Below are 17,086 nucleotides of genomic sequence, written 5' to 3' on the forward strand. Positions count from 1 at the left end.
GATTCAGAGTGTTGGCAAAGCCATGTTTTCTCCAAAGGCTTTTCCTGTCTCGGTTAACTTCTGGAGATCCCAGGTGTTCCTTGGCATGTAGGTGCATTGTCACATGGCCATCTTTCTCTGTCTCTCTGGGCCTCTTTTCTATTTTCTATTATAAGAATACTATTTATATGGGATTAGGACCACCCTACTCCAGTATGACCTCATGTTAACTGATAGCATCTCCAAAGACCCTATTTCCAAACAAGGGTATGTTCACAGGTATGGGGGATTAGGACTCCAACATACCTTTTTGAAGGCTAAAACTCTGTCTGTAACACTCTGGGACAAGCTTGTAGATCTGTCCAGTAGGTAAGGGGCTCTGTCATCTAGAAATTAGGAACAAGATCTTTAATGTTGTTATTGTTGTTAGGTGCCACTGAGTCAGCTCTGACTCATAGCAGCCCTATGTACAACAGAATGAAAAACTGCCTGGTTCTGTACCAGCCTCACAATACTTGGTGTACCAGAGCCCATTGTTGCAGCCACTGTGTCAATCCATCTCATTGAGGGCCTTCCTCTTTTTCATTGACCCTCCACTTTACTGAGCATGATCTGTTTCTCCAGGGAATAGTCTCTTCTGATGATAACGTGACCAAAGTAGGTCAAGTGGTCTGACCACTCTCGTATTCTGGGAGGGAGCATTCTGGCTGCAGTTCGTCCAGCACAGATTTGTTCGTTCTTCTGGCAGTCCATGGTATTTTTAGTATTCTTCGCCAGCACCACAACTTAAAAGCATCAACTCTTCTTTGGTCTTCCTCATTCATTGTCCAGCTCTCATATGCATACGAGGCAATTGAAAATACCATGGGTTGAATGAGGCACCTTAGTCTTCAAAGAAACATCTTTGCTGTTCAGCACTTTAAAGAGCTGTTTGGCAGCAGATTTGCCCAGTGAAATATGTCATCTGATGTCTTGACTGCTGCTTCCATTGGTGTTGATTGTGGAACCAAGTAATATGAAATCATCGACAACTTCAGTCTTTTTTCCATTTATCGTGAGGCTGCTAATTGGCCTAGTTGTGAGGCTTTTCGTTTCTTTATGTTGAGATGTAATCCATACTGTAGGCAGTAGTCTTTAATCTTTATCAGTAAGTGCTTCAAGTCATCCTCACTTTCAGCAAGCAAGGTTGTGTCATCTACATATCACAGGGGTTAATGAGTCTTCCTTCAATCCTGATGCCATGCTCTTCTTCATATAGTCCAGCTTCTCAGATTATTTACTTAGCATACAGATTGAATAAGTATGGTGAAAGGATACAACCCTGACACATTCCCTTCCTGATTTTAAACCATGCAGTATCCCCTTGTTCTGTTTGAACCTGGTCTATGTACAGGTTCCTCATGAGCACAATAAAGTGTTCTGGAATTCCCATTCTTCTCAATGTTATCTGTAATTTGTTATGATCCTCACAATCAAATGCTTGTGCATAGTCAATAAAACACAAATAAACATTTTTCTGGTATTCTTTGCTTTCAGCCAAGATCCATCTGACATCAGCAATATCTCTTCTGAATTGAGCCTGCATTTCTGGAAGTTCTCTGTCAATACACTGCTGCAACCATCTTTGAATTATCTTCAGTAAGATTTTACTTGCGTGTGATTAATGATATTGTTTGATAATTTCTGTTTTCTGTGGGATCACCTTTCTTTGGAATGGGTACAAAATGCATCTCTTCCAGTCAGTTGGCAAGGTAGCTGTCTTCCAAACTTCTTGTCATAGCCAAGTGAGTGCCACCAGTATGGCATCCGTTTGTTGGAAACATCTCAGTGGGTATTCCATCAATTCCTGGAGCTTTGTTCTTTGCCAGTTCTTTCAGTGCAGCCTTGACTTCTCTGTACCACTGGTTCTTGATCATATGCTACCTTCTGAAATGGATGAGCATCAACCAATTATTTTTGGTCCAGTGACTCTTTGCATTCCTTCCATCTTCTTTTGATGTTTCCTGCATCATTCAATATTTTGCCTATAGAATCTTTCAGTATTGCAACTCATGGCTTGAATTTTTTTCTCAGTTCTTTCAATTTGAGAAATGCCAAGTGTGTTCTTCACTTTTGGTTTTCTAACTCCAGGTCTTTGCACATTTCATTATGATAATTAGCTTTGTCTTCTTGAGTTACTCTTTGAAATTTTCTGTTCTGCTCTTTTGTCTTGTCAATTCTACCATTTGCTGTAGCTACTCTCTGTACAAAGGCAAATTTCAGAGTTTTTTCTGTCATCCATTTTGGTCTTTTCTTCCTTTCCTATCTTTTTAATGACATTTTGCTTTCTTCATGGATGATGTTCTTGATATCATCTCACAATTACTCTTCTTTTCAGTCATTGGTATTCAGTGCATCAAATATATTCTTTAGATGGTCTCTAAATTCAGGAGGAATGAAATCAAGATCATATTTTGGTTCTCATGGACTTCTTTTAATTGTCTTCAGCTTCAAGTTGAACTTGCATATGAGCAGTTGATGGTCTGTTCCACAGTCAGGTCCTGGCCTTGTTTTGGCAGAAGATATGGGGCTTCTCCATTGCCTCTTGCCACAGATTTTGTTGTTGTTGTTATGTGCCGTCAGACTTGACTCATAGCAACCCCTCCTTGGGTTTTTGAGGCAGTATCACGACTGAAATGGATTGTCCAACCTCCGAGGAGTGGCTGGTAGATTCAAACCGCCAGCCTTCTGGTTAGCAGTCAAGTTCCTTAGGCACTATGCTACCAGAGCTCCTGCCACAGATGTAGTCGATCTCATTTCTATGTACTCCATCTGGTGAAGTCCATGTGAATAGCCACTGTTTATGTTGATAAAAGGCATTTGCAATGAATCAGTCATTAGTCTTATAAAATTCTATCATGCAATCCCCAGCATTATTTCTATCACCAAGGCCATGTTTTCCAACTACTGGTGATTCTTCTTGGTTTCCAACTTATGCATTCAAATCACCAGTGATAAGCAACACATCTTTATTGCATGTTTGGTCAATTTCAGACTACAGAAGTTGGTAAAAATCCTCAATTTCTTGTCTTTGGCTTTGGTGGTTGGTGCATAAATTTGAATAATAGTATTAACTGGTCTTCCTTGTAGGTGTATGGATATTATTCTATCACTGACAGACTGTACTTCAGGATAAATCTTGAAATGTTCTTTGTGACAATGAATGCCATGCCATTCCTCTTCAATTTGTCATTCCCAGTATAGTAGAGATCATATGGTTGTCTGATTCATAATGGACAAAAACAGCCCATTTCAGGTCACTAATGCCTAGGTTGTCCATCTTTATGCGTTCCATTTCATTTTTGACAACTGCCAATTTTCCTAGATTCATACTTCGTGCATTCCATGTTCTGATTATTAATGGATGTTTGCAGCTGTTTCTTCTCATTTTGAGTCATGCCATATCAGCATGTGGAGGTCCCAAAAGCTTTACTCCATCCACATCATGAAGGTTAGCTCTACTCTGAGGAGGGAGCTCTTCCCTAGTTGTATTTTGAGTGCCTTCCAACATGAGGGGCTCATCTTCTGGCACTATTTCAAACAATGTTTCAAGGCTTTTCATAAAGTTTTCCAGTAATATGTCAGACATTACTTCACTGCTGTTCATAAGGTTGTCACTAGCCAATTCTTTGAGAATAGATGGCCCCTTTCTTCTTCTGAGTCTATCTTAGTCTGGTGGCTCCACTGAAACCTGTCCACCATGGGTGACTCTGCTGTTACTTGAAATACTGGTGGCATAACCGCCAGCCTCACAGCAACACTCACGCCACAACAATATGACAAACTGACAGATGAGTAGTGGAAGATCTTTGATAGAGAGGTTTTTATTGAGTTGAAGCCATTGGAATGAATAAGGACCACTCAAGAAGAGCTTTTAAAATGAAATTCTGAGAATAAAGCCTAAAGGAATCCCCAAAAAATAAAGCCCAAAGGAGTAATGGAAGAAGGAGAAACCAATGAAGAAGACTGAGCAGGAATGGCCAGAGAGACAGGAGGGCACACAAAAACGTCAGTGGAAGACAGATTCATGAAAGGTCAAATGCTGTAGGGTGATAAAATAGTGTAAGGGAAGTACCTTCAGGATTTATCAACCCAGGGCTAGGTAGGCTTGATACACGTCTTTCAGTATAGTAATGATGTGAGAAACTATAGTGAATTGAGCTGAACTTCATGGAAGGTGAAGAAAAGTTGACAGTAGTCATCCTTCTCATGGAGCTTGACTGTGAAGGGAAGGAGAAAAGAGAGTGATAAGATAACAAGGATGTAAGGTAGAAGGAAGGTTTTGATTTGTTTTAATATGCCTGTGTGCTGAAAGAAGCATGTCAATAAAGAGGAAAGTTGACAGTAAGGTAAGGGAGATTGATGACTGCAGCAGGTGCTCAGGGGAAGTGTGTGTGTGTCAGGGGGATGGGAAGGGACTGGAGGAGAAATAGGTGTGATCCAGAGACTATCAGAAGGATTTTCCTCTGACTGTGGGGCTCTCTTTATGCCAGCTTGGGAGTAAGGAAGATACACATGAAGTGGACCGTTTTGTAGGGGGTTGGCAAAAATACCAAGATATTCTTGTCTGATAGCCTCTGTGTTCTACTTTGAATTTCTGTGAAAGAAGACCTTGAGAGTAAAGGAGGAAGTGGTGTTGGAAGTTGGAGGAAAATGGAAAAGATTGAAATACGTGTTCTAACAAGTGGGAGAGGGAACTCAGACAGACAAAAGGATTGGGAAAGTCATGCTCTGTGGCCCTGAGCATGCTATTTAAAGTCTTTCTGACTATTGCCTCTTCTCCAAGTTGGGGATTAGGCTTGATAGCACAGTATTAAGTCCTTGGCACAGTGCGTAGCACTTTATAGGCTCTCTGTCCTTAACTCTTCCCTCCATATATGGTGTATGTTAGGGCACAGGATCCCCTAAGCTCCTGTCCTTTAAATACTTATTCCTAATTTATCACCAAAGATTCACCAAGTACCTTTGGTAGGTGCTATGGGAGGTACAATGTGTGAAAGGTGCCTTCATGGTTTCTTGTTAATATACTGGAAGGTTTAACAAATTATATTTAATGATAGTGATGCTATGATGTGCAGGAAAATTAATAGGACCCACGTAGAAAAGGAATTTTACTTACCATGTGGTACAGTCAGAACACTGAGTACCTAGAAGCACTGATCTCTTTTGGGGGGAATATCTGCTATTTAGAGAACTCCAAAAAAACCAAAACCAAACTCACTGCTGTTGAGTCTATTGGACTCATAGTGACCCCTCCTTGAGTTTCTGAGGCAGTATCTCTACGAAAGTAGCTTGCCCCATCTTCTTTCTGAGAAGTGACTGGTGGGTTTGAACTGTCAGCTGTCTGGTCAGCCGTCAGGTGCCTTAGGCGCTATGCCACCTCCATGAAATATTAATAGATTTCATTCTTATCATGAGCAGAGAAATATAATTTTACTAAGAGAAAGTATGTGTATGTCATTTATGGCATTGGGCTTTTTAGGCACCACCCAAGGACTTTTTCAGATATTAAGGAACAAAAACTCTGGCTAGCTCAGAAAATGGAGATCACTGTAAGGACAGGTGTGGCCATAGGGAATGACTCCTCCGAGAAGTCCAGCAGTGGAACTTTACTGACCCTTACCTTCTCTGTGTGTCTGCTTCTCTTTATTGATTTATTCCACATCTCCCTTTGGTGTCAGTGGCTGATTCTCTCTGTAGATTCCTCACATTTCTGAGAGAGGGCATCTGGTTTGCCTGGCTACTTACTTCATCCTATATTTGGGCAGAGCTTTTCTCTCCAGGTTTTTAAAGATAATATGTTAATAATAATAACAATAACATTTACTGAGCATTTGCTGTGTGCTCAGCAGTGTGATATGTTACATGTATTATCTCATTTACACCTTTCAACAACCTCATGAGATAAAAACTGTCATCATAGTAGAGGAAGCTGCAACTTGGACATATTTATGAATGTGCACAGGGCCACAGGGCTCTGAATATGCCTCCTTTTGGAGCCTGTGATGTTAACATCCTGCCCACTTGATATGTTGGCTGCATTTAGGTCACATTCTCACCATTGGCCCACTCATGTCAGAGTCGCTTTAGTATTGGTGAGCTAGGCAAACCCTGGCTTTGATGTGCTAGTGTAATTATACATATTCTCTACAAAAACAGGTTTTCGTTTTCTTTTGTATGTGTGTGTGTGTGTGTGTGTGATATTTGTATATCACTTATTCATTAGTTTTATTTATGCTGATAAAAGTAAACTTGTCTTTAGGAAGTAAACTTGTCTTTTAAAAAAAAAAACTATGGGGAAAATATCCTAAAACAAACCCTATTTTCCGTGTATGTGGGAGAGAATGCTATTATTGTACTTCAGCAGAGGAGCACCTTGGCTCCATCTGTGGAACATCTGGGTTCAATAGGAACTTAATTTGAAAATGACTGTCCAGTAAACTGAATGTATTCACATTTAAGCCTTGCTTTTCTTCTAGGTATTGTTAATGTATTGTATGCATTTTGAGACATTGTCAGTTAATTGATTTCTAGGAGCTGATTTGTATTTTGGTATTAATGCACTTTTAAAAACTCATTTATACAGTACAAAAAGTTGCTTACTGAGGAGGGACAAAAAGTAGGAACCTTCGAGAGATTTATTTCGGGTTCCATGGCTGGAGCAACTGCACAGACTTTTATTTATCCCATGGAGGTAAGAAGTGTTGTGAAGTCTGACTGAAGTCTGATGATGTTTGTAGTAGTTATTTATTACTATGAAATAAACAACTCCAAAATTAACAGTTAAAATGACAAGCATTTGTTGTCTGATGGTAGGTATCTGTGTGTTAGGAATTTGTGGGTTAGGAATCTGGGAGCAGGTTAGCTGGATGCTGGTAGCTCATGGTCTCCCAGCCTGCAGTCAAGGTGTCATCTGGGGCTGCAGGCCCCTCAGTGTTCAACTGGTGGTAGAGCTGCTTCCAAGCTACTCATATGGCTGTTTGCAGGCCTCGGGTCCTCACTGCCTATTGGCTGGAGATATTGGTCCTATACCATGTGGGTGTTTCAATAGGCTGCCTAAATAGTCCTGCAGTGTAATAGGTGGCTTCTGTCAGAGTCAGTGATCTGAGAGAGAGAAAACAAGTGCCTAAGATGGAAGCCATAGTCTTCTGTCACTTCTACCATATTCTGTTGGTCACCCAGATCAACCCTGGTGTAGAGTATGGGAGGGGGACTATATAAGGGCATGAATACCAGCAGGCCTTTGAAGGCCATCTTGGAGACTGATAGCCACAGTATTGGTGAAAGTTATGACTCCCACTCCTCTCCAAAGAGTTTCTGTACTATACATTTAATAATAGAATCTTAGGATTTGAGTAGGTAACATTAATCCTAACTAGACATCCTTCTATTACAACACAAGTTGGCAGATTACAGACTCATGGTCTGTTTTGTACAGTCTCATAGCTAAGAATGGCTTTTATCTTTTTAAACTTTTTAAAAGGTTTCTTTCTTTTTTTTTTTTAAAAAAAAAAAGCAAAAACCTCATACAGTAAGTAGCAACCTGATACTTTAGGCCAGCAAAGCCTCCAATACTTATTATCTGGGTTTTTACAGACAATGTTTACAGAATCTTGCAGAGCAAAAATAATCTTGTAAATGTGGAGATCTTCACTGATACAAGAAAGGATTTTTCAGTAATTGTTAAATCTGAAGTAAAATGCACTGTTAAATTTCACTGCTTTGTGGTATGCAAATTAATATAGCTTTCTTTGTAACCATCTTAAACTTAATATGATTGTATTACCTTCATATTACTCCACACACTCCTAAAAATATATCCTAGCCCAACACCCATTCTTTCTCTTAGAACAGCATCACTGTCTCACCTCTCCACCCCAATTTTATTCCAAACTAGAAATGCTGGAGTCATCCTTTATGCTGCCATTTTCCTCACCTACCATGTCTAAGTGATCACCAGTTCAATTATATTAAGACATCAATAAATTATCTTCTCTCCATTTTCTCTGCCATTACCCTCATTCAGATCTTTTCATTTGCAATAAACAGGTCACCCCGGCTCAGGTGTCAGTCCCTCAGTAGAGAAAGTACTTGAGTGAGAACATATCAACATATTGGACAGTCATTTGAGTGACAGTATGTGCTAGGTATTTGTTCTCTGTGAAATCACTTCTTTTGAATTCTATGATGATAGAGTTAATATGAACAATCATATTTTGTTATATTCTTTCATATCCAGGTTATAAAAACCAGGTTGGCTGTAGGCAAAACTGGACAATACTCTGGAATATTTGATTGTGCCAAGAAGATTTTGAAACATGAGGGCTTGGGAGCTTTTTACAAAGGTTATATTCCCAACTTATTAGGCATCATACCTTATGCAGGCATAGATCTTGCTGTGTATGAGGTGAGTTTATAACAGTTCTTCTTTTTTATTCTGAAAATGTGGTCCAGTAGTTCTTATTTTTAGAATTTGACTTTATCTAAAGAAGTATACACACACACACAAACACGAGAAAATAGTTTGTAACCAAAAACAGATTTAATGCTATGTTATTTGATCTTTCTTAGAGGGCTTTTTCTTGAGCTGAATTTTGAGGAATGTATAAGAACAGTTAAAAAAAAAATGGTATAGGGGTTTGGGGAAAGGTATTGGCAGGATCCAGGTAAGAGGAGGGAGGTAGCTCCCAGCTCCCACCCAAAGGGTGGAAAGAGGGAAATCCAGGGCCTACGGTGGCAGGATCCAGGTAAGGGCAGGGAGACAGCTCCCACCCAAAGGCAAGAAGGAGGGAAGCCAGGGCCGAAGGCAGCAAGATCTAGGTAAGGGCCAGGAGACAGCCCCCACACAAAGGCAGGAGGGAAGGAAGCCAGGGCCGACAGTGGCAGGATTCAAGTGAGGGGAAGGTGGAGAGGTTTTGAATAGCTAAGGGAGATGAACTTGTCTATCGGTTTGTTGTACTGTGGTGCCTTGCATGTTGCTATGAGGTTGGAGACTGTGCTCCTGGTGTTTCAAATGCCAGCAGGGTTGCCAATGGTGCACAGGTTTCAGTGCAGCTTACAGAAGGAGACAGACTCAGAAGAAGGAAGAGACTATCCACTTCTCAAAGAATTGGCCAGGGAAAACCTTATGAATAGCAGAGAAACACTGTGTGATAAATTGCTGGACAACTTTATGAATAGCTTGGAAACATTGTCCGATACAGTACTGTAAAATGAGCCCCTTAGGTTGGAAGGTGCTCAAAATACAACTGGGAAAGAGCTGCCTCATGAGAGTAGAACCAACCTTAATGATATGGATAAAGTAAAGCTTTTGGGACCTCCATTTACTGATGTGGCATGACTCAAATTGAGAAACAGCTGCAAACATCCATTAATAATTGGAATATGGAATGTATGAAGTATGAATCTAGGAAAATTGGAAGTTGTCAAAAATGAAATGGAACACGTAAAGATTGATATTCTAGGCATTAGTGAGCTGAAATGGACTGGTTTTGGCCATTTTGAATCAGATACTATGACTGTATGTATGATCATAGTAGATCATACAATCTACTATGGCAGGAATGACAAATTGAAGAGGAATGGCATGGCATTCATCATCACAAAGGTTGTTTCAAGATCTTTTGAATGCCGTCAGTGATAGGATAATATCCATACACCTACAAGGAAGACCAGTTAATACAACTATTATTCAAATTTACACCAAAGCCAAAGATGAGGAAATTGAAGAAACTTTGCTTGCTCAAACTTCTGCAATCTGAAATTGACTGAACATGCAATCGAGATATGTTAATTATCACGGGTAACTAGAATGGAGAAGTTGGAAATGAAGAATCACTGGTAGGTGGAAAATTTGGCCTTGCTGACAGAAATAATGCTGGAGATAGCATGATAGGATTATGCAAGACCAACGACTCATTCATTGCAAATACCTTTTTCAACAAGACAAACAGTGGCTATACATGTGGAGTTTGCCAGATGGAGTACACAGGAATCAGATTGACTACATCTGTGGCAAGAGGCGATGGAGAAGCTCAATATCTTCAGCCAAAACAAGGCCAGGAGCTGATTGTGGAAAGACCATCAACTGCTCATATGCAAGGTCAAGTTGAAGACAATTAAAAAAAGTCTGCGAGAGCTAAAATAAGACCTTGAATATATCCCTCCTGCATCTAGAGACCATCTAAAAAATAGGTTTGATGCATTGAACAACAGTGACCAAAAACCAGAGGAATTGTGGGATGACATCGAGAACATCATTCATGAAGAAAGTAAAAGGTCATTAAAAATAAAGGAAATGAAGAGAAGACCAAATAGATGTCAAATAGACCAAAATAGAAGAGACATGGAAACTTGCCCTTGAACAGAGAGTAGCTAAAGCAAATGGAAGAAAGGACAAGATGAAAGAGCAAAGAGCAGCTTGAAAAGATGAAGTAAGTTATTGTAATGAAATGTGCAAAGAACTGAGTGGAGTTAGAAAACCAAAAGGGAAGAACATGCTCAGCATTTCTCAAGCTGAAAGAACTGAAGGAAAAATTTAAGCCTCCAGTTGCAATTGAAAGATTATGGGCAAAATATTGAATGATGCAGGAATCATCAAAAGAAGATGGAGGGAATACACAGAGTCACTGTAGCAAAACAAATTGGTCTGTGTTCATCCATTTTAGGAGGTGGCATATGATCAAGAACCAATGGTACTGAAGAAAGAAGTTGAAGGTGTGTTGAAGGAATTGCCAAAGAACAAGGCTCCAGGAATTGATGGAATACCCATTGAGATGTTTCAACAAATGGATGCCACACTGGAGGCACTCACTTGGCTATGCCAAGAGGTTTGGAAGATAGCTAGCTGGCCAACTGACTGGAAGAGATCCATATTTGTACCCATTCCAAAGGTGATCCCACAGAATGTGGAAATTATTGAACAATATCATTAATATCACACGCAAGTAAAATCTTACTGAAGATAATTCAAAAATGGTTATAGCAGTATATTGACAGAGAACTTCCAGAAATGGAAGCTGGTTTCAGAAGAGGACCTGGAACAAGGGATATCATTGCTGATGTCAGATGGATCTTGGCTGAAAGCGAAGAATACCAGAAAGATGTTTACTTACATTTTAATGACTATGCAAAGCATTTGATTGTGTGGATCATAAAAAAGTATGGCGAAAATTGAGAATGGGAATTCCAGAACACTTAACTGTACTCATGAGGAACCTGTACATAGACCAGGAGGCTGTCATTTGAACAGAGCAAGGGGACACTGCATGGTTTAAAATGTAGAAGGGAATGTGTCAGAGTTGTATCTTTTCACCATACTTATTCAGTCTGTATGCTGAGAAATAATCTGAGAAGGTGGATTATATGAAGAAGAATGTGGCATCAGGATGGAGGGAAAATCAACAACCTGTGATATGTTGATGACACACTTTGCTTGCTGAAAGTGAAGATGACTTGAAGCATTTACTGACAGAGATTTAAGACTACAGTCTGCAGTATGGATTACATCTCAATATGAAGAGAACAAAAATCCTCACAACTGGACCTATAAGCAGCATCACAATAAATGGAGAAAAGATTGAAGTTGTCAAGGAGTTCATATTGCTTGGTTCTACAATTGATGCCAATGGAGGGAGCAGTCAGGACATCACTATGTATAGCACTGGGCAAATCTGCTGCAAAGGACCTCTTTCAAGTGCTGAAGAGCAAAGATGTCTCTTTGAGGACTAAGGTGTGCCTGACACAAGCCATGTTATTTTCAGTTGCCTCATATGCATATGAGAGCTGGACAATGAATAAGGAAGACTGAGTAAGAGTGGATGCTTTTGAGTTATGGTGCTGGCGAAGAATGCTGAAAGTACCATGGACTGCTAAAAGAACTAACAAATCTGTCCTGGAGGAAGTGCAGCCAGAATGGTCCTTGGAAGCGAGAATGGCCAGATTTCATCTAACCTACTTTGGTCATGTTGTCAAAGGGATCATTCTCTGGAGAAGGATGTCATGCTTGGTAAGGTGGAGGGTTGACAGAAGAGGGGAGATGGATTGACACAGTGGCTGTGGCTATGGACTCAAGTATAGCAAGGATTGGGGAGCTGGCGCAGGGCCAGGCCATGTTTTGTTCTGCTCTGCATAGAGTGCCTGTAAGTCGGAGATGACTTGATGGCACTTAACAACAACATTACAGACAAAGACCTGGAACTTTGAGAGAGCCTGAGATTTTGGAAAATTGCAAGTAGCTTTGACATAAGATAGGGTTTGGCAATGTTTGTTGATGAGGCTGGAGAATTAGGTCCTGAAATTCTATGTTGTTCAGCTGAAGAGATTGGCTTCTATCCTGAAGGTGACAGAGAACTATTGAAGGACAAACTAAGTGAGAGACTTAATTAGATTTACATTTTATTTCTTTTTGCTTTAGCATTGATTGTAGGGAATCCTGGAAAAGAGGAACAGATTTGGTTGGGATTGGGAGTATGAGTTTGATACTTTACACTTGAAGTATTTGTAAACATCTAAGTGGAGATGCCCAGAAATTAGGTGGATATATAAGTCTGTAGCTTGAAAGAAATGTTCTGGGCTGGGGAAAAAGATTTGAGGGTGTCAGAGCATATGTAGCAGTGAAAAAAACATTAGTTTTTGGTAATATCAGTAGAAAGACCTACATGCAGAACACCTACCCCAGGGCGATTCATTCACCTACTCAAAGGAGATGCACCCCTTGAATCCATCAGCCATGAGATGCCAGAGGGGCAGCAATCACATGGAGACAGGAATGCATAGTTAAGGGCACAGGGAAGGGGTAGTCACAGGGAGGGGAGGAGAGGAGAGTTTTTTATGGTTGAGGATGATAATGTCCATGAAGTCAAATGTGCATGAACTGTTGAATGTAAAACAAATTTACTTTGTAAATATGCACTCATAGCACAAAAAAAAATTTAAAAGAAAAAGATTCCACCATAAGAGTAAAAAGAGAAACCAAAAACTGGGGGAAAAAAATTTGGCAACAACATATCAGACAAGGGGCTGATCTCTAAAATTTATAGGAAACTTCAATAATTTAACAACAAAAAGAAAAATAATTCAGTTAAAAAATGGGCATAGAACATGAACAGACACTTCACCAAAGAAGACATTCAGACAGTGAATAAACACATAAAGATAGGCTCACAATTATTAGCCATTAGAGATGGAAATCAAACAAAATGAGATTCCATCTCACTTTGGCACTGATAATAAAGTTAAAAAAAAAAAAGTAGAAAAACAACAAATGCTGGCAAGGGTGTGAAAAGACTGGAACCCTAATACACTGCTGGTGGGACAACTGCTGTGGAAAACAGTGTGACACTTGCTTAAGAAGCTGGGAATAGAAATACCATATGATCCAGCAATCCCACTGCTAGATATATGTCATAGAGAAATAAGAGCCATGACAAAACAGATATATGCACCTCATGTTCATTACAGTACTATTCATGGTAGCAAAAAGATGGAAACAATCTAAATGCCCATCCATGGAGGAGTCAGGATATTTTAGGATCAGCAAACTGTAGTATGTACACACAATGGAGTACTATGCAATGTTAAATAATAATAATACCTATTTGTTACAGTTTCTCCCTATGATTGCCTTCTATTGGAAATACAGGGGCCCAATAGGTCAGCAGTTTGAACCAATGAGCCACACCATGGCAGAAGCATAAGGCAGTCTGCTCCCATAATGATTTATAGCCTTTGAAAGCCTGTGGGCAGTTGTACTCTGTTCTACGGGGTTGCTGCGAGTAGGTTTGACTAGATGGCAGTGGGTTTGGTTTGGTTTAATGATAATAGGGAAAAAGCACGGTCTGTGGGTCAGTAGATGTGAATCTGAGCCCTTATTAAAAAAACCTCATTAAACAAAGTTTTCTCATTTATAAAATCCAAATTATAGATCCATGTCAGTTTTTGAAAGGGCCAAAAGAAATAATGTATGTGTAAAGTGTAAATTGAGACACAATTACAGTCAATCCTCATTATTCACAGACTGCTTTTCTGCAAATTCATCTACTTGCTAAAACTGATTTGTACCCCAAAATCCACACTCACGGTGCTTTACAACGTGCTCACGCACAGAGGGTGAAAACCACGCAGTACAGTATACGTGGTCCCAGCTGAGTTCAAACAAGGCTAAGATTAGTCTCTCAACTACTATCAATATTAGTGGCTATGTTGTAAGAACATAATGATCATGAATAATGAAAATTGACTGTAGTAGAGTATATTAATTTAATACTCACTGCAAAAAAATGTTCTTTAGATCCTACAGTGCCTGGTGTGCTGTTCATTTTCAAGTTTACTTAGAAGAAAATGTGCAACTAGTGCAAACCTGTTGTTGTTGTTGTTGTTGTTATGTGCCGTCGAGTCGGCCCCGACTCATAGCGACCCCTCCTTGGGTTTCCGAGGCAGTATCACTACGGAAGTAGGATTGCCCAACCTTCCTTCCGAGGAGTGGCTGGTGGGTTTGAACCGCCAGCCTTCTGGTTAGCAGGCAAGTGTCTTAGCCACTATGCTACCAGTGCAAACCTAGGAGCTCTGAATCCCCAGTGGCTTCTCCACCTGACTGCAGAGCCGTCACTTCCTGTAGTGACTGCTGTTCCTGGGAGTGTGCCACCTGATCTTGCAGAAATGTGGCCTGTCTCTCATAAGAGTGAGAAGAGTGAAACTTTTCCTGTTGAGTGAAAGCAGTTGTAAAGTTAGTTTTCCATTGTTCTTTCCTCTGGCAGCTCTTGAAGTCCCACTGGCTAGATAATTTTGCGAAGGACACTGTAAACCCTGGAGTCATGGTATTGCTGGGATGTGGTGCCTTATCCAGCACCTGTGGTCAGCTGGCCAGCTACCCCCTGGCTTTGGTGAGAACGCGCATGCAGGCTCAAGGTGAGTTTTTGATTAAACAATGATGCAGATAGAAGTGATACATCAGTAATGTGCTTTTGGGTCTTCTCAGTTTTAGTATTAAGTTCTACTGAGACAGCAGCAGAATGTAGTTTTAAGTCAGTATTCTCAACTTTTTTTCCCCCCATTATCATCTCCTTAAGGAGCCTTTTAGATGTTCTTTTCCTAATCATCTCCTTTCATGAACTTTATATGCACTGTGCTTTATACATAAAAATAATCAAACCCTTTTGCCTCTTTTTCTGCCTGTGTGGAGAATGCATTTGGTATCTAGATGGATTTGGGTTCAGATTCAGGCCCTGAGCCTCCTTGGGTTTTCATTTTCTCATTTGTAAGTAGAAATGAAAGCTGCTATAAAGTAAGAATTAGTAATATTACATGTAAAGTAGCTGATATTTATTATTGATAAATGGTGGCTGGAATTGTTTATTTTTATTACCTCTGCCACTGTGGAGTGGAAAAGTATGCAATCTTGTTGAAGTACCTCCCCTTTGCTATGGGAACATAGAGCAAGGGGCTCTAACCCAACTTGGGAGCTGGAGAAGGCCACGGTTCATATAAGCTGAGAGCTGAAGGTTGCGTATGAGTTGGCTGGGCAGAGGCAGGTGGGGTGGAAAAACAAAGAGCGTTATTTCAGCTTGAGGAAAAGCTCTGAGAAAGCACTCACTATATGAGGGAACTGAGAAAATGGGGCATATTTGAGGAGCTGAAAAATCACATGGCTGGATCATAGAAAGTAAATGGGGAGTAAGAGAACAACTATGCTCTCATTTAACCATCATGACCATCTTTTGGGGTGATTATACTCTTAACCTCTTTCTTTAAATGAGTACCTGAGGCAAAGGGAGACTTAATAACTCCACAAGGTTATGCATTTGGTAAGTTGGTAGAGCTAGGATTCAAACCCAGGCAATGTGATTCAAGAGCCCTCAGTCATAGCCATTACACTACACCAAACCCATGCCTAACAGATCTTCCCCGTCTACTCTGCCAGTTCCAATTCAGACTCTTGCGTTGCTGAGGGACTTGTCACTTGTAAAATGGGTATTATAATATTTATTTTGCTGGGTTGGAATGGAAAATGGTTAGCACATAGTAAGCTCTCAAAAAATAACTCTTATTATCATCATTGTAGTCAAGGCACTCACAGGTACTACGCTAGGAGTATATAAAGGGATACTTTGTTGGGCCCCTTGGAATGGACTTTATCCTTTCATTATATCCTAAAATATCCTGACTCATATTTGTTTATCCTAATAATCAAGAAGGAAATGAAACATACTTGAATATTAAATTAGCTTGTTTGTTTGTATGTTTATTTCCCTAGCCATGTTGGAAGGAACCCCACAGCTGAACATGGTTGGCCTCTTTCGACGAATAATTTCCAAAGAAGGAGTAAGAGGACTTTACAGAGGCATCACCCCAAACTTCATGAAGGTGCTCCCTGCTGTCGGCATCAGTTATGTGGTTTATGAAAACATGAAGCAAACTTTAGGAGTAGCGCAGAAATGACATGTTGAATTTTTTGCTTTAGCAAGATTTCTGAAATTCTCACCAATTTCTGGAGTTACTATTTCTCCTAGAGCTGCAACAAGTCCATGGCAAAAAAGCTGTATTTTTTCATAAAAGGGAAGAGCGTATCAATGATCACTTCAAATATTTTGGCTTATTTTTATATGCACGGGATTATTTGAAATAATAGTTTTGTAAATTCATACAGTTTTAGAGAACCACATAATTGTGTTTATCTTTCATATTAGTCTTCCTGCAAATATCTGCCCTGAATCCTAAATCTGAAAAATGTACTTGCTTGAACTAAATTTGTTTGGTGTGGTATATTATTAATTTGTATTTTGGTTGGTCCAAGTTTATACCAATTCCTTTATACTTGTCTTTTCCTAAAAAAAAAAAAATCCCCAGAAAACCTTGAGACATAAATTATTTTTTAATCTCTATAGACTCTAAATTATTTCCTTATGGAACCATGAATAGAAACTCAATTGCATCAGAACACTCTTTACAAGCAGGCAAACAAGTATAGAGTTTATATCATTATCTTTCTTTAAGCAGAATAGGAATGACCACAAAGGGCAGAATTGCCTGCATGGAAATACCTAGTCCATTTATACTATTTTTGTGGAAG

The 17,086-nt window shown here is 39.8% G+C and overlaps 1 protein-coding gene across 1 annotated transcript in view; it reads left to right on the top strand.

Moving 5' to 3' along the window:
* LOC103204734 (calcium-binding mitochondrial carrier protein SCaMC-1) overlaps positions 1 to 16,455 on the top strand; it is a 62,517-nt gene extending 46,062 nt beyond the window's left edge. The window contains exons 7-10 of the mRNA XM_007949935.2: positions 6,605 to 6,712; positions 8,258 to 8,425; positions 14,775 to 14,925; positions 16,271 to 16,455. Of these exons, the coding sequence (XP_007948126.1) occupies positions 6,605 to 6,712; positions 8,258 to 8,425; positions 14,775 to 14,925; positions 16,271 to 16,455 (612 nt within the window). The remainder of the gene's footprint in view (positions 1 to 6,604; positions 6,713 to 8,257; positions 8,426 to 14,774; positions 14,926 to 16,270) is intronic.
* Positions 16,456 to 17,086: the final 631 nt, after the last annotated feature.

This window comes from Orycteropus afer, unplaced genomic scaffold (assembly GCF_000298275.1).
Source record: "Orycteropus afer afer isolate SDZICR_OR568_19922 unplaced genomic scaffold, OryAfe1.0 scaffold00010, whole genome shotgun sequence".
NCBI lineage: Eukaryota > Metazoa > Chordata > Mammalia > Tubulidentata > Orycteropodidae > Orycteropus > Orycteropus afer.